The sequence below is a fragment of the Rana temporaria genome, chromosome 4, assembly GCF_905171775.1.
Source record: "Rana temporaria chromosome 4, aRanTem1.1, whole genome shotgun sequence".
NCBI lineage: Eukaryota > Metazoa > Chordata > Amphibia > Anura > Ranidae > Rana > Rana temporaria.
The window spans coordinates 396,193,573-396,216,731 of record NC_053492.1 but is presented as its reverse complement, the minus strand read 5'-3'; the positions used below and the strand labels follow the sequence as shown (position 1 = coordinate 396,216,731).

At 41.7% G+C, this 23,159-nt stretch overlaps 1 protein-coding gene across 3 annotated transcripts in view; it reads left to right on the top strand.

Moving 5' to 3' along the window:
- The window catches only part of CFAP36 (cilia and flagella associated protein 36), a 38,169-nt gene extending 15,606 nt beyond the window's left edge, over positions 1-22,563 (top strand). For 2 of the 3 annotated variants that reach the window (XM_040351160.1, XM_040351162.1), the window contains 7 exons: positions 5,652-5,766; positions 8,658-8,745; positions 9,749-9,791; positions 9,875-9,950; positions 13,195-13,355; positions 15,728-15,877; positions 22,343-22,563. In XM_040351160.1, the coding sequence (XP_040207094.1) occupies positions 5,652-5,766; positions 8,658-8,745; positions 9,749-9,791; positions 9,875-9,950; positions 13,195-13,355; positions 15,728-15,877; positions 22,343-22,432 (723 nt within the window). In that variant the 3' untranslated portion in view covers positions 22,433-22,563. The remainder of the gene's footprint in view (positions 1-5,651; positions 5,767-8,657; positions 8,746-9,748; positions 9,792-9,874; positions 9,951-13,194; positions 13,356-15,727; positions 15,878-22,342) is intronic. The other variant, XM_040351161.1, reaches the window with a different exon arrangement.
- Positions 22,564-23,159: the final 596 nt, after the last annotated feature.

The window sequence follows — 23,159 nt, the reverse complement described above, 5'->3', positions numbered from 1 at the left end:
CATAGGCGACGTTTAAAAAAAATCTACAGGTTGCATGTTTTGAGTTACAGAGGAGGTCTAGGGCTAGAATTATTGCTCTCGCTCTACCAATCGCGGCGATACTTCACATGTGTGGTTTGAACACCGTTTACATATGCGGGCGCTGCTCATGTATGTGTTCGCTTCTGCGCGCAAGCTCGTCGGGACGGGGCGCGTTTTCTGGCTCCTAACTTTTTTACCTGGCTCCTAGATTCCAAGCAAATTTGTCAACCCCTGCCTTAGCGTGACCGGGTACAATAGTCAGGCTGTTGCAATTGGCGTCCTACCCGACCACTGGTCCATCTCTCCCGGATCATCACTTCCGCTAGAATGTGTTGCGCCACTTCCAGTTGCTGTACAGACACGTTCCAACGCGTTTCGTCGCCACTACTTTGTCTTTTTTTATGTTTTTCATGACTTTGCCTTGTCATGATAGAGGGCATTCTAGTAATCCTCATGGCTTCAGACTGACAGAGATGTGTATGCTGACCTGCGAGACTTCTGGTGAGCACTCAATGGGCTCTTTCAGATCTTCAGGATCTTTTGTCAGAAGGACCAGTTTACCATTCTGCTTCATGGTTGCTGGTTTTAACAGGGAGGATAAAGCCTATCGAGAGAGACTTCATGAACCATGAGACTCATGAGACTTTATGTACAATCTGGAGGAAAGAAGGGGAAAGAGGGACGTCATTAAGACGTTTAAATACATTAATAAATGATCAAATAATTTATTTTTTATGTTTAACCCCTTCATGCTGAAGCCTTTTTCTGACATTTTGTTGCTTACAAGATAATTTTTTTTTTTTGCTAGAAAATTACTCAGAAAGCCCAAACATTATATATAATTTTTTAGCAGAGACCCTAGAGAATAAAATGACAATCGTTGCAATATTTTGTCACACTGTATTTTCACAGTGGTCTTTCAAATGCAATTTTTTGGGGAAAAATACACCTTCATGAATTAAAAACAAATCCGTAAAGTTAGACCAATTTTTTTTGTAGAATGTGAAAACTGTTACGCTGAGTAAATGGATACCTAACATGTCATGCTTTTAAAATTGCGCACACTTGTGGAATGGAGATAAACGACGGGACTTAAAAATCTACATAGGCAGCGCTTTAAAAATGTCTACAGGTTACCAGTTTAGAGTTACAGAGGAGGTCTCGTGCTAGAATTATTGCTCTTGATCCAATGATTGTGGTGATACCTCACCTGTGGTTTGAACACTGTTTACATTTGCAGGTGTGACTTATCTATGCGTTTGCTTCTGTGCATGAGCACAGAGGGATGGGGTGCTTTGAAAATAAATACAATTTTAATTTTTAACCACTTGAGATCCGCGCTATAGACGAAATACGTCCGCAGCGCGGCTCTCAAGTGCCAAGTGGCCGTTTAAAAACGGCCTTTATGTGCATTACCCGCGCGCGCCACTGGGTGGCGCGCGGCAGGTAAAAACTGTCCCGACGCATCGCCGAAGACCCGATGCGTGTACCTGGCGGCCGCGATGTCCGCCGGGTACACGCGATCGTCGGTGACACGGTAGGTGACAGCAGGAACGTGGAGCTCTGTGTGTAAACACAGAGCTCCACGTGCTGTGAGAGGAGAGGAGACCGATCTGTGTCTCTTGTACATAGAGACACAGCATCGGTCCCCTCCCCCAGTCACCCCCCTCCCCCCACACAGTTATAACACACCCAGGCTACACAGTTAACCCCTTCCTCATCCCCTAGTGTTAACCCCTTCACTGCCAGTCACATTTATACAGTAATTAGTGCATTTTTATATCACTGATCGCCGTATAAATGTGAATGGCGCCAAATTTGTGTCAAAAGTGTCCGATACGTCCGCCGCAATATCCCAGTCCCAATAAAAATCGCAGATCGCCGCCATTACTAGTAAAAAAAAAAATAATAAAAAAAATCATAATTCTGTTCCCCATTTTGTAGGCGCTATAACTTTTGCGCAAACCAGTCGCTTATTGTGATTTTTTTTTTTTTTTTACAAAAATACGTCGAAAAATACGTATCGGCCTTAACTGAGAAAAAAAAATAGTTTTTTAAAAAAAAATTGGGATATTTATTATAGCAACAAGTAAAAAAAATATATATTTTTTTTAAATTGTTGCTCTTTTTTTGTTTATAGCGCAAAAAATAAAAACCGCAGAGGTGATCAAATACCACCAAAAGAAAGCTCTATTTGTGGGGAAAAAAGGACGCCAATTTTGTTTGGGAGCCACGTCGCACGACCGCGCAATTGTCAGTTAAAGCGACGCAGTGCCGGACGCTGAGATTTCGCCTGGGAACGAAGGGGGTTTATGTGCCCAGTAAGCAAGTGGTTAAAAGGGACTGTGTAAAAAAAAAAAATATCTGATCACTTTTTTTTTGCTGTCAGAAGGAATGTTCGACATCCCTTGTGACAGTAATAGGCAGTGACTCTTTACCTTCATAAAGGTACTCTTTATGAAGGGATCTGGGGCTATCAGACCCCAAATCCCTTCTTTGCACTTTACTTTACAACCAAAGCCCCCTTTACTCCGATACCCCTAACTAAAGTCGAGTGGAACCAATTGCCTTCAGAAGTCACCTAATTAGTAGGCAGCTGTTCTATGAAGCCCTAAGGGTGCTTTCACACCAAGGCGTTGGCGTCAGGGGTAAAATGACGCTTTTTTTTTTAGCGGTGCTTTACTGTCGTTTTTGCGGAAGTATTTGGCTGCTAGTGGGGCCCTTTTAACCCCCGCTAGCGGCTGAAAAAGGGTTAAAACTACCCGCTGTGCTTCGGGTGATTCGTCGGCGGTGCCTATTCATTTCAATGGGCAGGAGCTTCTTCACTGCTCCAAAGATGCTTCTTGCAGGAGTTTTTTTAACGTCCTGCCAGCGCATCACCTCAGTGTGGAAGCCCTCGGGTTTTCACACTTAGACTGCAGGGGAGCTGTTTTCAGGCTATTTTTAGCACAAAAGCGCCTAAAAAGCGCCCCAGTGTGAATGGGGTCTAAGAAACCTACTAGAACAGCTGAACTATATTTGGGATTAATTAGAGACACTTTAAATGATGGCAGGTGTGTACTGACTCCTATTTAACATGAGTTTAAGGCTGGGCTCACACTGGTACGAAAAAACGCTCTGACATTGGGAGCTCATGTCGCATGACGTGAGAAAAATCAATGTTTCCCTATGGGAGCTGTCTTAACTGGTGCTACACAAGTCGGTCCGACTTTGAAAATGCTCCCTGTACTACTCTGGTCTGACTTTGATCCTACTTCAGCCCATTGAATATCACTGAAGTCGGATCAAAGTCAGAGCCCCATCTTGCCTGATCCGACTATTTTTTAAACGTCATGGGTTCCCCATTTTAAGAGCATACCAGGCCCATCGGTCTGGTATGGATTTTGAAGGGAAACCCTACGCCGAAAAATGCTGTGGGGGGGACCCCCCCAAAATCCATTCCAGACCCTTATGCTCAGAATCAAGTATGAGACGGGAGCTCTCCTTCTGGTAAAACTAGCGTTCGTAATGGAGATTGGAGCACATTCGTCACGCTGTAACAGACTGAAAAGCATGAGGCTGAAAAGCGTGAATCGTCTCTCGCCAAACTTTTGCTAACACGCAGTAACACGAGATTAGCAAAAGCAGCCCAAGGGGTGGCACCATTGGAATCGAACTTCCCCTTTATACTGCCGTTGTACGTCGCCGTGTTTTAGAATGACAAGATTTTATCTTGACAGTGTGTATGCAAGGAAAGCTAGACAAGAATCCCGTCAAGCTTGACAACAATCCCGTCGAGAAAAACTTTTTTTTTCAACCTAGTTGTTGCCTTGCAAAGGCAGTGATTGAATATTGGGAAGGAGTGCACATAGAAGAGCACCTATGTGGGATTTTCTTTATCTTAAAGCATCTAAGAAACTCAGAGGATTTTCTACAGTGGGGAGAACAAGTATTTGATACACTGACGATTTTGCAGGTTTTCCTACATACAAAAGCATGTAGAGGTCTGTCATTTTTATCATAGGTACTCTTCAACTGTGAGACGGAATCCTAAAACAAAAATCCTGAAAATCGCATTGTATGATTTAAAAAAAAATAATAATAATTATTTGCATTTTATTGCATGACCTAAGTATTTGATCACCTACCAACCAGTAAGAATTCCGGCTCTCACAGACCTGTTATTTTTTTCTTTAAGAAGCCCTCCTGTTCTCCACTCATTACCTGTGTATTAACTGCATCTTTTTGAACTCATTACCTGTCTAAAAGACACCTGTTCACACACTTGGTCAAACAGACTCCAACCTCTCCACAATGGCCAAGACCAGAGGGCTGTGTAAGGACATCAGGGATAAAATTGTAGACCTGCACTAGGCTGGGATGGGCTACAGGACAATAGGCAAGCAGCTTGGTGAGAAGGCAACAACTGTTGGTGCAATTATTAGAAAATGGAAGAAGTTCAACATGACGGTCAATCTCCCACGGTCTGGTGCTTCATGTAAGATCTCACCTCGTGGAACATCAATGATCATGAGGAAAGTGAGGGATCAGCCCAGAACTACATGGCAGGACCTGGTCAATGACCTGAAAAGAGCTGGGACCACAGTCTCAAAGAAAACCATTAGTAACACACTACGCCGTCATGGATTAAAATCCTGCAGCACACGCAAGGTCCCCCTGCTCAAGCCAGCGCATGTCCAGGCCCGTCTGAAGTTTGCCAATGACCATCTGGATGATCCAGAGGAGGAATTGGAGAAGATCATGTAGTCTGATGAGACAAAAATAGAGCTTTTTGGTCTAAACTCCACTTGCCGTGTTTGGAGGAAGAAGGATGAGTACAACCGCCAAGAACACCATGCCAACCATGAAGCATGGAGGTGGAATTATCATTCTTTGGGGATGCTTTTCTGCAAAGGGGACAGGGTGACTGCGACTTCACTGTATTGAGGGGAAGATGGATGGGGCCATGTATCTCGAGATCTTGGCCAACAACCTCCTTCCCTCAGTAAGAGCATTGAAGATGGGTGGTGGCTGGGTCTTTTAGCATGACAACGACCCAAAACACACAGCCAGGGCAAATAAGGAATCGCTCCGTAAGAAGCATCCCAAGGTCCTGGCGGGGCCTAGCCAGTCTCCAGGCCTGAACCCAATAGAAAATCTTTGGAGGGAGCTAAAAGTCCGTATTGCCCAGCGACAGCCCCGAAACTTGAAGGATCTGGAGAAGCTCTTTATGGAGGGGTGGGCCAAAATCCCTGCTGCAGTGTGTGCAACCCTGGTCAAGCACTACAGGAAACCTATGATCTCTGTAATTGCAAAAGGTTTCTGTACCAAATATTAAGTTCTGCTTTTCTGATGTATCAAATACATATGTCATACAGTAAAATGAAAATGAATTACTTAAAAATCATACAATGAGATTTTTCTGGGTTTTTGTTTTTAGATTCCGTCTCACACAGTTAAAGAGTACCCATGATAAAAAAATTACAGACCTCTACATGCTTTGTAAGTAGGAAAACCTGCAAAATCGTCAGTCTATCAAATACTTGTTCTCCCCCACTGTATATACCCTTGTTAAAACCAGAGAACAAGGGATTACTATCATCCTAAGTGATATTTTGTTTCAGGCTTCTACCTCTTGTTTTTACTTGTAGAATATGTTGCAACCTGTGTTTGCCGTAGAAGATTTTGTAACTTTTAAAGAAATGATGCTGCAGAAGAATATCGAACTACAGTTACAAGCTATTCAAATAATTCAGAAAAGAAATGGTAATGTTATGTTTTTATTTCATGCAGTTATATACCTTTCAGTTGTACTTTAAATTGTAACTAGTTTTGGTATCTTAAAGTGGATGTAAACCCATTGTAGAGAATACGATTTCCTATCATCTGTCCCCAGTCTTGCCACACAGAGTTAATCCAGCTCTGAGCAATCCTCTTTTATTGTTCAGTTAAAATTAACAGACTTCCAGATAAAAACCTGTCTAAATAAAAAGTCCTTTCCGTCCTCTTGCTTCGAGTGACATACATTACCTCTCGCAATGAACTGTGGATCACCCCCCATATTATGATAAACATCCAGGAATGTGCATGTGTCCAAGCTAGTGCACGAGATATGTAAAAACCCTGTCACTCGAAGCAAGGGGACGGAAAGGACTTTTTTTTTAGACAGGTTTTTATCTGGAAGTCTGTTAATTTTCACTGAACAATAAAAGTGGATTGCTCAGAGCTGAATGAACTCTGTGTGGCAAGACTGGGCACAGATGATAGGAAATCCTATTCTCTACATAGTGACATCCACTTTAATGGATCTTCATATCAGTCCCTGCACAGCAGCGGGAGGGCCAGCACTCTCGGCCAGACAGACAATACTGCAGAGATTATATTCTGACAATGAGGATCCTGGCGGGTGGATAAAAAGAATAAACAGAAGGATGACCTGATTTCTGTCCTACTGTTGTCGAACCTTCAGACCTCTATAAAGCAATATTATTTTCCTTTTCATGGAACGTCACGATTGACCCTGACCTAGTGACTCTGGAATCGAGCTTTGAAATCGGAGGAAGTCCTTTGATAAATTCAAGCCTGTTGGGTTCGGAAGGAGTCTCTGGTATCCTGGTGGTGCAGGGGACTTGGTTGTAAGAGTAATTTTGTCTCCCAATCAGTATCCTAGAACTTTGGGTGATTTGGTTGTCAGTGCAGCATTGGACCATCCTGCTGGAAGGTCATCTGAACTGAATTCAATCAGACAATGTCATGGCGGTTGCCTACATCAACCATTAGAATTCTGTCCTGGGCAGAACTTCCTTAGACAATTGACAGAGGTTGTTGGGATCTTTTGCCTCAAGGACCAATTTACAAAACTGCTTCAGTTTCTGCCTTTAACAGTGCATGGCTGGTGAAACCCAGGTTTTGAAAGACTGGCATCTCCAAATCTGATTCCTACAATGCTAAAGAATAGCATACTTCACTTTGGTGTGATTCTCAGGGCTTCCCACCCAATGGCTTTCTCTGTGGGACAAATCCTCTCCTTCATGCAGAGCAATCTAGATTTGTCTCTTAGCACTAAGGGCAAAGTGTCTACCCTTTCAGTCTTCATTGATTAAGACCTATCTACAGGGAGTTTCCATGTAGCTTCTCCTATTCATTCCCCCCTTGACTCTATGGGATCTGCATCTGGTTCCCACTGCGCTTCAAAATCTGTTTGCATTCTCCTCTCTTGCCCATGAGGTGGTTTTTCCTTTTACCCATCACCTCTGCAAGAGGAGTGTCTGACCAGGGTGCCCTGTTCTACATTGAACCTTTTCTAGTTTTGCATAGACACAAAGTGGTGCTGAGTGCCAGGATTTCCCTTTTCCCTAAGCTAGTTTCTCCCTTTCACCTCAACCATGACATTGTTCTCTTGTACCTGTCTGGCTCCATTTTGTCAAAAGTAAATTGCCCTCCATTGTCTAGATGTAACTGGGGCTGTGATAGTCTCTTAGCCACGGCTTCCTTTAGAATTCCCCTTTTTGTAATCCCAGGTGGACCCTGTTATGGTGCTCCTGGCTTTTTGTTCTACGATTTCTAGGTGGCTCAGACAGTCCATAATCCAAGGTTATGGTTTCAAGGATCAGGTTCCACCCTTTCTTATCATGGCACACTCAGTCTTTCTTCGTAAAATCTGTGCTTCTTGGACTCTTTTGGCATCAAGCACTTGTTACTCCAGATTTGGAAAGCTGCCACCTGGTCTTCTGTTTTATAAGTTCTATAAATTCTTCTAACAGGTAAATGTTTAAGCCTAATCAGATGCCACAAAGCCCTTTAGGCAGCTCTTTGAGCTGCAGGAAGTCCCAGGTTTACTGCTGGTCCTTTTTTGGGTACCTAAAAGCCATTTCATCTAAATCTTTTAAAATTTTGGTTAAGTTTTCCTTATTTCAAAAGGTCAACTGTTGTACTTTTCAAATTTATATGGACTCCCATTACCCCCCCCCCCCCCCCCCCCACTTTCAGTGGATGAGGTGATATTTTTAGTTTTCTTTTTTTTTTCTTTTGTACAATCCATTTTCTAATAGGATACCATGTTCCACTAAGCACCAATCTCTGATTTTTAACATGGTTTTCTGAAAACTCTAGATGATCCAAATTACATGCATTTGGCTTGCTTTTGGATGTCCTGAAGGTATACGACTTGCTATGTTCACACTACATAACTTAAGTGAGCCATAGATTTCTCTTTCAACCTACGGGTTAAACAAAATAAATCTATTTGATTCTTTAATCCATGCTAGGGATGCCCACAGCTTGAATTTTTGACCAATTTAAGCAGGAATTGGCCACAAATGTATAGTGTATGGCCAGCTTTACCTTAACTCTGTTCCCAGAAATAAAGGTAAACTATATATGTTTGGACAATGGTTGCTTTATACATTTTGTTTTAATTGTTACATTACCTCAAACTCTTTCTGTCACCAAAAATGTAAACGAAACCTGTGCTGTGTGAAGACTGCAATCCTTCACATGAGTAGAGGCTTCAGGTAAACACCACTTTCCTCCTTATATCATTTATTTCTTGATGCATTTAAATATGGTGTGTTTTTTTTATTTATTTTTTTGTTTTTTTTTGCTATATGATTGCTCAAATCTTATCTCTTCCCTCCCTTTTTTTTTCTTTCGTGCAGGTGTGCTTCCAGAATGTTTGCAGAATGGAACAGATAATATGTCTGACCTTGAACAACAAGAGATGAAACTGCTATCTGAAGCATTAAGGTAAATATTTATTTCCATGTGTGGTGAAACAGGAAGAAAAGTGAGTGGTGAATGGCAAGTTTACTCACTGCAAAGGGCATTGCCTGATAGTGTGTTTCATAAATATTTAGGCACATCCATTTGATTGTAGTACATTTGACAGAGTGCATAGGTATATGTATGAACTGGCATTTCTACCTTTTTTAGAAGGCAGCTTTCAATGCCCCCATGTGCTCAATCTTCTAGGTTAAGTGACCTAGGTGTCATACAACCCAGAAGTCTGAGGATGTTTTATAGCAAGCGAGGTACTGTCGGGAACAGCTTTGGATTGAGTAGCTGAATGACGGCTACAGTGCGGTTGCACATTGCCAGGAGGGCGTCCTCACGTGATCATGCTTCTCGCGCGCCACGCATCTGCAGGCATCTATGATTGCTGTGTCCTTGAGACACAGCTGATCACAGATCATGATAAAGAGCCAATCACAGCGTCTCTTTACCACGTGATTAATGTGTCCAGTCACAGCTGGTAACCATGTAAACAGAATTTGCCGGTTATTGGCATTCCTCTCCTCGTGCTGATAGCGTGAGAGGAGTGAAGATAACCGGCAAATCCACACAGAACATCTACACTGATAATCGGAGACTGATCATCAGTGCAGCCCTAACAGTCCCCACCAGTGCTGCCAATCGGTGCCCACCAGTGATGCCTATCAGTGCAGCCTCATCAGCGCACATCAGTAAAGTTGAAAAATTCACTTAAAAAACAAAAATTATAAAATAAATTAAGAAAAACTTCTTACCTTTTTTTTTTTTTTTTTTTGGTCTTTTTCATTTTACAAAAATATAAAAAATAAACAGTTTTTAAATATGACCAATAAAATACTCTGTTTCAAAAAATTATAAAAATTAAGTTTGGGCACAGTGTTGCATGACTACGCAAATGGTATTGTGTAAGAAGAATCATTCAATTTTTTTTTTTTTTGGGGAAGTAATATATGTAAAATATGTTTTTTTCACTTTTCAGAATATCAAGAGAGGAATATGAGCTTGAACAGTTGCACAGGAAGGTAAGTAAAGTCTCAAACTAAAATAATTTAAAAAATGAAGAAAAACCTTAGAGGTTTTTGTCATTTTATCGTATTGTTTTTAGGAAAGAAATGCAGCCAGCTTAATAGAAAATCCCCCCAAAACCTCAATTTCTGCTGCAGTCACAACTTCACAGAAAGGTAATAATATACAAATGTAGTTTACCATGTCTAAATAAAAATGGATATTTTAATATATATTGATATTTTAAGAGACGATGGGTAAAACTTGTACAAAACAATAAAGGTATACAATGATTTATTTCTAGATCTGGCGAATTATTCATTGCTCTGGGCAACAATCACATCTATAGTACTGTGTGACTGTAGTAGACGCCCCCAGCTGACAGACAGTGGGGAGCACGGTCATTTATTTTGGTTGGATTTTTCTCATGATTGCTATTGTCCTTTGGAGATTAGGTGGTGTGTGTGTGTGTGTGTGTGTGTGTGTGTGTGTGTGTGTGTGTGTGTGTGTATATAATATATATATATAGTATAGCGGTAAAATAGGAAAACTTTTAGAAATGGAAGCGTTTAATAGTTTTTTTTTATTTGATAAAAAATAAATTGAAAGTAAATGAACAGAAGAGAAATCAAATCAATATTTGGTGTGACCATCCTTTCAAAACAGCATAAATTCTTATAGGTACACTTTCATACAGTTTTTGAAGGAACTCGGCAGGTAGGTTGTTCCAAACATCTTGGAGAACTAAACATAGATCTTCTGTGGATGTAGGCTGCCTCAAATCCTTCTGTCTCTTTATGTAATCCCAAACCAATTTGATTATGTTGAGGTCAGGGCTCTGTGGGGGACAAACCATCACTTCCAGCACTCCTTGTTCTTCTTTATGCTGAAGATAGTTCTTAGTGACATTGGCTGTATGTTTGGGGTCGTTTTACTGCTGCAGAATAAATTTGAGGCCAATCACATGCCTCCCTGATGGTATGGCATGATGCATAAGTATTTGCCTATATTTCTCAGCCTTGAGGGCACTATTGATCCTGACCAAATCTTCAACTCCATTTACAGAAATGCAGCCCTAAACTTGCAGGGAACCTCCACTATCTTTCACTGTTGTACTGCTGTCCAGCCCTTCGCTAACAAACTGCCTTTTGCTACAGCCAAATATTTCAACATTTGATGCATCAGTCCAGAGCACCTGCTGCCGTTTTTCTGCACTCCAGTTCCTATAGTTTCATGCACGCTTAACCTTATTTCCGTGTCCATGGTGGGCATTGAAGGGTGATCATGAGGCATTTAAATGTAGAATAAATGCCACACAAACACAGGGTAGTGACGCACATGTGTGAACAAGCCCTCAGGGTGGCAGAATGTGGCCAATGGGAAGGAAAAATGTCCAGTATTTTGTTTCGGGGGGAAAAACAGTGAAACATTTTTGGCATCAAAGATTTGTGACCCATCGTTGGTGTCAGTGGGAGGGATAATGCCCCCATCGTTGGTGTCAGTGGGAGGGATAATGCCCCCATCGTTGGTGTCAGTGGGAGGGATAATGCCCCCATCGTTGGTGTCAGTAGGAGGACCAAAAGGCTGGTTAAAAGCTTGGCTACTCAAGATATTCTCTCAAGCGCCCAGTATTAAGAATACTTTTTATATACAATACCTGTAATTTTTCAATGTCATCTGAGGCTGATTTAATTAAAACATTTTAGAAAGTTTGCACAATAAAATTTTCAATTATCCAATAGAGTGAATGGAAAATCTCTGTATACCCATTTTTTCTACACATTATTGATAATTTCAATTAATCTTCACAAATTTTATTGTATAAATTCTCAATTTTATTTAGTAAATCCACATCTGTATATACTCCTCAGCAGTGTTTGATATATGCTAGATCTACTCATCAGCTTTCTGACTTTGTCTACTAGATAGTCTGCAGATATTTATCAGTTATAATGTGTAACATATTTAAATTGCTGTAAATGACTGTGATTTGCATATTTACCTTAGCCGTAATTAGTAAAGATTCATGTGTATCTTTTAAACCATATTTCAAGAAATCTCTCTCCAAAGCTGCTAATAAACTTAAATTGTACAGACACTAGAGACTATTTGAATGTGTAAGCATAATTCAACCCTCTCGCAATGTCACTTGGCCCAAACTTCGCTTTAAGCTGGTGGGAGAGGAGCAGTTTTACCTGATGAAAACAGCCCCAATGGGGTTCTTGAGCTACCAATCTAGATTTTTCTTGCCTGTCCAATCACTTTCTGCAGAATCAGTCTGGCAAGATTACCTAATGCTAAAGATGGGTACACATGGGCTGAATGTCAGGCCTGTGTGTATGTCGGTCTGTCTAACAGAAGCTTTTGGTTATTAGACTTGTGGCCACTACTGAGGAAAAAAACAAAACAAATTTTAGTACAAGTGTTTTGTGTTTCTTCTTGGCTAAACGTTTGAAAATGCTCATTGCCTAAAACAAATTTGTAACTTGTTTGGATCAGACAGAGTAACAGGCTTTCTTGATGGCAAGCTCCACCAGTAGTCGCACAGCTCACCTCTCCGGGCTCTCCCTGCGCTGCCTAAGCCCGCCCCGATGTCACTGCTTCACTTACGGGGGAGGATGGGGGCCCGGGCCTGACACCCCCCCCCCTCTTTCCCCAGTATGTGGCACCCGGGGCAGATCGCCCCCGCCCCGCTGTCACTGCTTCACTTATGGAGGAGGATGGGGGTGCCAGCCTGACACCCCTCCCCCTTCTCCAGTATGTGGCACCTGGGGTTCTTCAGGTCCCAATCTAGATTTTTCTTGCCTGTCCAATCACTTTCTGCAGAATCAGTCTGGCAAGATTACCTAATGCTAAAGATGGGTATGCACGGGCTGAATGTCAGGCCTGTGTGTATGTCGGTCTGTCTAACAGAAGCTTTTGGTTATTGGCTTGTGGCCACTACTGAGGAAAAAAACAAAACACCAGTAGTTGCACAGCTCGCCTCTCCAGGCTCTCCCTGCGCTTCCTAAGCCCGCCCCGCTGTCACTGCTTCACTTACGGGGGAGGACGGGGGCACCGGCCTAACGCACACCCCCCTTTTTTTTTTCCCAGTATGTGGCACCCGGGGCAGATCGCCCCCGCCCCGATGTCACTGCTTCACTTACGGAGGAGGATGGGGGCGCCAGCCTGACACCCCTTCTCCAGCATGTGGCACCTGGGGCGCATAGCCCCCGCTACTGCTTATATATCCTTTTTTCCCCTCCCACTTTACCACTAATGCTGCCCGTAGATCAGTGTGAAAGGGCTACAATAGAGGATCCAGTTTTGGGTACGATTACCGTAAAAGTATACTGAGGTTTTCATCTTGCACAGGTTTTCTTAATGTTACTATCTGTTTATGTATGCGAGACTCTAAGCTTTTCCCTTTTTGCTTTCCAGCAGAAACCGTGTATTTGGAATCTAAAAAACAGCCAATAAAAATAGAAGAGCGCCCTTACAAACCTTCAGCTACTCCTATTGCAGAGCTGAGTAGCTCAGAAGCGGCTCAGGCTTGGATGGAGCAAGCAAGAAAAGAGGCTGGCATACAGGGCTCTGTCGCTGTGAGTACCATTTTTAATGAGTAAACCTGACTTACCCTAAAAGTAAAAATGGTGCTGTATCACAAGCACTTTGTTCTGCTAGCAAATATTTTTTTAATTTAACACAGTGACATTGCTCTAAGACCAATGCAGCTCCAGCCTCCACAAGCTCATCTACATTTACTGCAAGTAATTCAAAGGAAGGAGCAACCGTTTCGGGTTAGGTGCTGTCAATGGCTTTATTAATCCAGATGCTTCAAGTATATCCCCATCAGTATCCTCATAATCTGACACATTTCACATGCTGACAGGGATTAAAGCTGAATTTCGGGCACAGACATATTCATTTACTTACTTCCCACTTGGCCACTGTATAAAAAAACAAAAAACGGCTGGACGGAACTAGCATTTTTATTTAGGAGGACTATGCAATCTGTAGACACAGTGGATCACAGGTTGGGGTACAAGGCTGCTGTGATTGGCCCTGGTATCGTGATTGCCGTGACCAATCATGCAATCTCATTACTAGTAGTAAACAAGTGCTATCGTTCATGATGCCATTGATTACTACTGTGATCTTTGTGATTGGTTAATCACAGCAGCCCTGTACCATGTGAGAGCTGTGGCCAATCAGAGATCACAGTAGTACTGAGTCCTCAACATCTGCAGCATCTCTTCTTGACTCGCTTCTTGAGTCTGGGACAGAAGTAAAGAGGAGAGTAAAAAGGCAACATGAGAAGGATATTATTACTAGGGATACACCAATAAAAAATTGTTAACGCTGAGTACAGTACGTCTGCCGATTTATTTTATTTTTAAGTAGGGGTAAGTGAGGGCAGGGTAGTTGAGGGTGGGGTGTGATAGGGGTTGAGGGCTGGGGTGGTTGGGATGCAGCTTCTTATGCAGGTGGATCATTTCTGGAGCTGGGAGCCTGGGAACAGCTCAGTACTGCTGATAGATCTGGTCCTGCTCCTTCCTCCAGGGCAACTGGGACTAGGGGGGGACTCGGTGAGGGGGCCAGAGGTAGGGTGGGCAGGCACTCCAAAATTCTGTGTATCAATTAGCGAATCCTCTGCTGTCCAGCTATTTTTTTTAAAGAACTTCTCCAGGTCAGTGGGTGCGGGGGGACAGAAAAAAGCAGACTGATAAACCGCTTTCAGGTTTAGGCGGATTAATCTGTAGCAACCCTTCCAACCATCCCCAGTGTACTGATATAGAAGAGCCCGGGCTTCAACGTAATTGTGTGGAGAGTGACAACTGGCGGGAGCGAAAGAGACGGTGGGGAGGGCTCCTTTTAACAACGAATAATTGCTGGCATTCTGTTCTTTACATTTGAGCTATTAGTGGGGAAATCCTGCTGACAGCTGAAAGAATTGAGCCAGAGGGTATCAATTTCGGGCATTTGCACGAGTACCGATACCCATGCAAATACTTAGTATCGGTACAACCCTAATTAATACTCAAGTAAGAAATGAAGTCCAGGCTTATTTTGCAGAGAAGCCCCTTGCTAAGGAGGGGAGACCCTTTGAATTGGTGGAAGAGTACGCAAGAGAAATCCATGCCATCAGAGTGCCTCTTCTCTTCTGTAGGTAACATAGTTTGTAAAAAAAAAAGACCGAAAAAAACACAAACTTTCTCCTCACTATCATTGTTCCAGGGCTATGGCTGGCTCTTTGTAAAAAAAAAAAAAAAAGGATAACCGGCCAACTGATTATGAAAATGATTGTTCGTTGCAGCCCTAGTACCGTATATACTCGAGTATAAGCCGAGTTTTTCAGCACATTTTTTTGTGCTGAAAATGCCCCCCTCAGCTTATACTCGAGTCACCTTTTTGCGCCTGATCTCCCGGACTTTGGGGACCCGGTACTGGCTGGCCGTAGCTCCCCTGGTTCCCAAACTTGTTTGTTGTCAGGGGGACCTACGACCAGGGAGCACCTATTTATTTTATTTATTTTTATTTTATTTTATTTATTTATTTTTTCAAAGTCGGGCACCCCTTCCATAGACTCCCATGTTAAACAGTCATATTTCCGGTAACTTTGGGGACCCCCGGTACTGGCTGGCCATAGCTCCCCTGGACCCCAAACTTGGCACACATATAGCCCAACTCTTCCTCCTGCAAGTGTGTTTGCTGTCTGGGGGAGTGTAATGACTATGTGCCCATTAGTAAAAATAAGTCTAGTCATGGGCACAGTGAGGCATGGACACAGTGAGACATGCAGATGGACACCCTAGGCTTATTCTCGAGTCAATACGTTTTCCCATTTTTTTGTGGTAAAATTAGGTGCCTCGGCCTATATTCGGGTCGGCTTATACTCGAGTATATACGGTAATTATTATTTATTTTTTAAACTAGAACCTGATAAGAGATGTTTTATTAATTTTCCGTCCAGAGCCTGACCCAGGTGGAAAAGGAACAACTTAGAGAACGTGCTGAATACCTGAAGCAGAGAAGAGCTGAACTTTTATCAAGGAAGTTGGATTCCAAGAAAAAGCCACACATTCCTGAAGAGTGTAAAGAAAAGGCACAAGGTTCCAGCCAGGTAACTTGCTCAGAACACTAGTTTATGGAATCGCCAAATTATATAAGATCACAGTGTGTAGGGATAGTATCAAGGATTATTCAAACTACAATACAGGCAATACGAGTTGCCATAGCAGTCTCTGAGACCTCTCCAAATACAAACCTATTTTCTCTTTGGATTGCAGTCATGAAGAACACTAAAATTTGTATAATTTTGTTTGGAACATAGATGGTTAGGGGGGAATAGCCCATAAAGGTTTAATGCATAATGTCCCTGCTGAGTGTAATAAAAATAAAAACAGACCCACGACCCTAAAGGTACTCCCCTTGAGAAAACCCTAGAACACACTAAGGCCGCGTACACACGGTCGATCCATCCGATGAGAATGGTCCGACGGACCGTTTTAATTGGTTCACCGCTGAAGCAGACCGATGGTCTGATGTGCGTACACACCATCAGTTCAAAACCCGATCGGGGTCAGAACGCGGTGACGTAAAACACATGACTTCCAAGCATGCGTCGACTTGATTCTGAGCATGCGCGGGTTTTGAACCAATGCTTTTGTGTACTAACCATCCGTTTTGACCGATGGTCAGCCGTCCATCGGTTCGATTTTAAAGCAAGTTCTATAATTTTTGTCCGAAGGACAACAGACCGATGGGTCGTACACACGGTCGGTTTGGACCGATGAAACTGGACTTCAGGTCGTTTTCATCGGTTTGGACCGTCCGTGTGTACGCGGCCTCAGACATGAAAGTCACAACAAATCTCTAGATTTAGGTCCAGTGTGACACTGTTGGAACAGAGGCTAATTGCAGGGAATAGGGAATATCACAAAGGCTTTGGAGCCCAGTGTGACGGTGCAGGGATCCAGGAAAGAATACACTGTGGTCAGGCTAGATCCATCTGACGTCATCAAAAGCATGTTGGTACAGGACCCTAAAACTCATGTTTACACGTGCTTCAAAATGTGGTAATTGGACACGTTTTTTTTTAAAGCACTCTGAATGCCAATCAAAGCACGTCACTAAATAAAATGGGAAACTTACAGTTCTGTTTATACATTGTGTTTGCTTCAAAAATTATACTCCATGTCGCTTTCTTGGTGCTTGAAAGCATCTTGAAAGCCTCCATAGAAGTCAATGACAAAGCTCACTTGCACCACCTGCAGCTTTTGAGAGGCTTTTATTCAGCTTTACACCGCTTTGTTTTGGAGGTATTGCAGGTATGAGATATCCCAGGATGCACTGGGAAACCAACAAGCAAACTGGATCATAATCAGGCATTACTTCTGGTTCATATGTATATATTTTGGTAGTGTCTGATGCAGACATGACATCTGGTGTGCAGCGTGGAGCTGCAGGAATAAGAGCAGGGACTGGAGTGGAGCAACTAGTAGACAGCACACATGGTGTGCAACATGGAAACGCTATAGTGGAAGGTGAGAGGGGAACCGGAGAGTGAGGAGGATCAACAAACCAGAGGATCAGCAGAGCTAAGGAGGGTTACTACTTGGTGGGGGATCAGCACAACTGGGGGTTACTACTGAGTAGGGGATCTGCTGAATGAGGGTACTAATGAGCTTGGGAGCTGCTAAGTGGGGGTACTACTGAGATGGGGTTCTACTTTAAAACAAATCAAAAATCAACGCACACATGGCATTTGCCACGCTTAAAGTGTTACTAAACCCACAACCGTAAAATCATTCAGTATATGCAGTAAAGCATGCTTGTTATACTTGCTGTGAAACCTAAGGGCTTAATCCTTTGCATTGTGTAAAATGCTGTTTGATCCTGTCGTCTGATCCTCCCCTTCTTCCACTGTCCTAAATTTATCTCCTGATAGTACAGAGCCTCAGTTTGGTGTGTTTTTTTTTTTTTGTTTTGTTTTTTTTTCTTGGGAGGGTGCATGTGATCAGCACAGGGCCGATCAGCACTGTCCATAGAGAGGGTCATGAATCCTGCAGCCTCATAGGACAGTCGGAGTGGAATGAAAACTCCTCCTACGAGCTTTAAGCAGACACTGATAAGTCATAAAACTACTATATACTGCTGATGAGAAAAGGTATTTAGCAGTTTATATTTACTAAAATCAATGCTTTTCCATGTTCTGTGGGAGACTAGATATAGTGAATGCAGAGTCCTGGGTTTAGTAACACTTTAAAGCTTAAAAAAAAAAAAAGCACCACCGAAGCATAATAAAAGCATTAAAAACCCATCCAAGAAGCATGTTGATGCGGTAGGCGCTTTAATGTGTATTAACCTCTTGCCGACCGCGCTATAGACAAAATACGTCTAAAGCGCGGTCCAGTTATTCTGGGAGGACGTCCCCCCAGAATCTTGCTTTCGCGCGCCCCCTGGGGCGCGCTCCCGGAATCATCCGTAGAAGACCCGGCGCAACACGGACCACGCGGTAAATTGCTGCTGATAGCGGGCGTTTATCACGTGATCGCTTCGTCAAATGACATAGTGATCACTAGTAAACAAACCGGCGTCATTTGATGACGCCGATTCCTGCCTCCCCTCTCCTGTACCGATCGGTACAGTGTGAGGGGAGAGAGCGAAGGCAGCAGTGCTGTGGGCTGGATCTGTGACAATTGCAGTCACAGATTCAGCCATCCATCCCTGCCCAATACACTAATACCCTGTGCAATACCCTCCGCAATACCCTGGAATACTCCGCAATACGTCCCCCCGCCACCCTCCGGTGCTTTTACCGACTGACTGCTACAATTGAAGCCAGGATTGTTTTTTTTTTTATTTCAGTCTTGACCCCACATCTCACTTTAAAGAGGACCTGTCATGCTATATTCCTATTACAAGGGATGTTTACATTCCTTATAATAGGAATAAAAGTGATCAAAAAATGTATTTTTTTGGGGGGGGGGGGGGGGAGTGTCAAACTAAAATAATTAAAGTAAAATGAACAATAAATTATTATTTTTCTATATTTTTTTAAAGCGCCCCTGTCCCCGTGTGCTCGCATGCAGAAGCGAACGCATACGTAATTTCCGCCGACATATGAAAACGGTGTTCAAGCTACACATGTGAGGTATCGCTGCGAACGTTAGAGCGAGAGCAATAATTTTGGCCCAAGACCTTCCTATGTAACTAAAAACATGTAACCAATAAAAAAAATTAAAGCGTCACCTATGGGGATTTTTAAGTAGCAAAGTTTGGCGCCATTCCACGATCGTGTGCAATTTTGAAGGGTGTGATGTTGGGTATCTATTTACTCTGCGTGACTTCATCTTTCACATTATGTAAAAACATTGGGCTAACTTTACTGTTTTGTTTTATTTATTTTTTTAAGCACAAAACCGTTTTTTTAAAAAACGCGTTAGAAAGATTGCTGCGCAAATCCCATGCAAGATAAAAAGTTGTAATGGCCGCCATTGTATTCTCTAGGGTCTTTGCTAAAAAAGCATATATAATGTTTTGGGGTTCTATGTAATTTTCTAGCAAATAAATTATAATTTTTAAATTATAATTGTAGGAGAGAAATGTCAGAATTGGCCTGGGTGCTCCAGAACGCCTGAAGGTGCTCCCTGCAGGTTGGGCCTCTTTATGTGGCCACGCTGTGTAAAAGTCTCACACATGTGGTATCGCCATACTCGAGAGGAATAGCAGAATGTGTTTTGGTGTGTAATTTGTGGTATGCATATGCTGTGTGAGAGAAATAACCTGCTAATATGAAAATGTTGTGACATTTTTTTTGCAAAGAATTGTGGGAAAAATATGACTACTTCAAAAAACTCACCATGCCTCTTTCTAAATACCCTGGAATGTCTTATTTCCAAAAAGTGATCGTTTGGGGGGTATTTGTACTTTTCTGGCATGTTAGGGTCTCAAGATTTTTTTTTTTTTTCAGATATTGGCACCATAGCTTGTGGACTCTATAACTTTCACAAAGACCAAATAATATACACCAATTTGTACTTATTTTTACCAAAGATATGAAGCAGTATAAATTTTGGCCAAAATTTATGAAGAAAAATTACAAATTTTTAAAATTTTATAACAGAAACGAGAAAAATTCCTTTTTTTATACAGAATTTTCAGTCTTTTTTTCTCTTATAGCGCAAAAAATAAAAAACGCAACGGTGCTTAAATACCACTAAAAGAAAGCTCTTTTTGTGTGAAAAAAAGGGCGAAAATTTCATTTGGGTACAATGTTGTATGACATTCAAAATGTGAGAGCACCGAAAGCTGGAAATTGGTCTGGTTAGGAAGGGGGTTTAAGTGCCCAGTGGTCAAGAGGTTAAAGTTGAAGCAATTGAAAATGAGTCCTTGGAGATCTGTGTGTGTGTGTGTGTGTGTGTGTGTGTGTGTGTGTTATATAATATATATATAATTTCAGAAATGTTTCACCTTTTTAATGTGACCTATAAACTGTACAGCTCAGTTGAACAACAGACTGAAATCTTTTAGGTGAAATGAAGTAAAAATAATAAAAAAAAAAAAATATGGTTGCATAAGTGTACACACCCTTAAACTAATACTTTTGTTGAAGCACCTGTTGATTTTATTACAGCACTCAGTCTTTTTGGGTATGAGTCCATCGGCATGACACACTTTGACTTGGCAATATTTGCCCACTCTTCTTTGCAAAAACACTCCAAATCTGTCAGATTGTGAGGGCACAGTCCTCTTCAGGTCACCCCACAGATTTCCATTCGGATTCAGGTCTGGGCTCTGGCTTGGCCATTCCAAAACTTTAATATTCTTTTGGTGAAGCCATTCCTTTGTTGAGTTGGATGTATACTTTGAGTCGTTGTCATGCTGCAAGATGGAGTTCCTCTTCATATTCAGCTTTCTAGCAGAAGCCTGGAGGTTTTGTGCCAATATTGACTGGTATTTGAATCTGTTCAAAATTTCCTCTACCTTGACTAAGGCCCCTGTTCCAGCTGAAGAAAAGCAGCCCCAAAGCATGATGCAGCCACCACTATGCTTTGCGGTGAGTATGGTGTTCTTTTGGTGATGCGCAGTGTTTTTGCGCCAAACATATCTTTTGGAATTATGGCCAAAAAGTTCAATCTTGGTTTCCTCAGACCATAACACATTTTCCCACATGCTTTTGGGAGACTTCACATGTGTTCTTGCAAAATTAGTCTGGGCTTAGATGTTTTTCTTCGTAAGAAAAGACTTCCATCTTGCCATTCTACCCCATAGCCCAAACATATGAAGAATACGGGAGATTGTTTTCACATGTACCACACAGCCAGTACTTGCCAGATATTCCTGCAGCTCCTTTAAAGCGGAGTTCCGGCCACAATTTCACTTTTTAAATATAAATACCCCTGTAATACACAAGCTTAATGTATTCTAGTAAAGTTAGTCTGTAAACTAAGGTCCGTTTTGTTAGGTTGTTACAGCATTTAGACACTTTATAAAATAGAAATTGACTGGGGCCATCTTAAGTGTGGGCATCATGAAGCCAGACTGTATGACTTCCTGGATTTCAGCCTTGCAGATCTCGCACAAGCAGTGTAATGGACAGTACAGGTGCTGAAACCTGATCTGAAACCTAAGTCACATGATTCTTTGAGACTGGGGAGTGCACAGACTCCTGGAAAGTTACACCCACTACATTCCCAGGAGTCTGTGCGGTGTAGGTTAGGAAGCTTAAGCACCTAGGTGCAGGAAGTGGGAAGATTAACTATTCTGCCTAGCAACAACACTTTGAAGGCATCTAAAAAAAATATATATTTTTCTTAAAGGACTAATGACATTTTTTTAAAACTACTGATGTAATGTTATATTTATGGGTGGAACTCCACTTTAATGTTGTTGTAGGGCTCATGGCAGCCTACCTGACCAGTTTTCTTCTTATCTTTTCATCAATTTTGGAGAGAGACGTACAATTCTTGTCTAGTCACCGTTGTGACATATTTTTCTTCACGTCATGATGACTGTGTTCCATGGTATATCTAATGCCTTGGATATTCTTTTGTATCCTTCTCCTGACCGATACCTTTTAACAATGAGATCCCTGTGATGCTTTGGAAGCTCTCTGCAAGCCATGGCTTTTTCTATAGAATGTGACTAAGAAAATGTCAGGAAAGACCTACTAGAACAGCTGGGGTTCATCAGGGTCACTTTAAATGATGGCAGGTGTGTACTGACTCATATTAAACATGAGTTTGAATATGATTGCTTAATTCTGAGCACAGCTACATGCCCAGTTATAATGGGGGTGTGCACACTTATGCAACCACATTTTAGTTTTTTATGTTTACTTCCCATTTCCCATCCTAAAAGATTTTAGTTTGTTTTGCAATTGAGTTTTATCGTTTATAGATCACATTAAAGGTGGGAAAAAGTTCTGATTTTTTTTTTTTTTTTTTTTTTATCTTTGTCTCTTTTTTTTTTTCTACATCACAGAAACCTGACTTTTTAACAGGAGTGTGTAGAATTTTTATATACAAAAAATCAATTATCAATTATTTTAAAAAATTTTTTTTTTTTTTTTTTTTTTTTTCAGGAAAAGAAGATGGATGAAGAAGAAAAGAAAAACCTACAGAGAAGGAAGCAGTTAGCTGAAAAACTTAAAGAAGAAGTAATTAATAAATAAGCCAGCTACTGCACCGCACATTTCTTCCATTAATCTATTGCCAAAGCTAAGCGTGTGTGTATGCAAAAAGTGCAAAATATAAGTGCAGCGCAATCACGTTAAATACAACATAAATGAAACCATAAGCAAAATACAACAGCTTGGACTCACTTTGGACACACTTAAGAATGTGTTGGCAGCAGTCTCTGCCTTTGTTATTGGGCAAATGATAATTATTGGTAGACATTTGCACATATATTTGAGTTGTTGTTGTTTGCGCTGATTATATTTCACCATACAAGTGTATGTATGTATGTATATGTGTGTGTGTGACACACATTTTGTATGCCTTAAATAAATAGTCACTGCTGCTGGGAAATTATATTTATGCAGTTAAACATGACATAGAGTAGCTGTTGTGTGCGCGCACACAGAATGCAGCCCCATATTTTGATATCATTGGTACATTTTACTTTTGAGGGGTTCTGTAGTGAAAATATAAACCACCTTAAGATATATATCGGGGTTAATGTTTATTGCCAGATGTGTGATTTTACTTATTGCTGCCCTCGTATTGCTAGTTTTTCCATTGGCATTAATACACAGTTACGCATTCAAGAAGGGAATGCTGCATTAAAGACCTACATAAAGAACAGGGAGAATTTGGTTACATAGCCAGCCAGTGAAGTTTGAAGCCTGCTCATGTTTCGAGTTTTTCTTTGCTAAAATTTCAGTTTTATGCAATCTA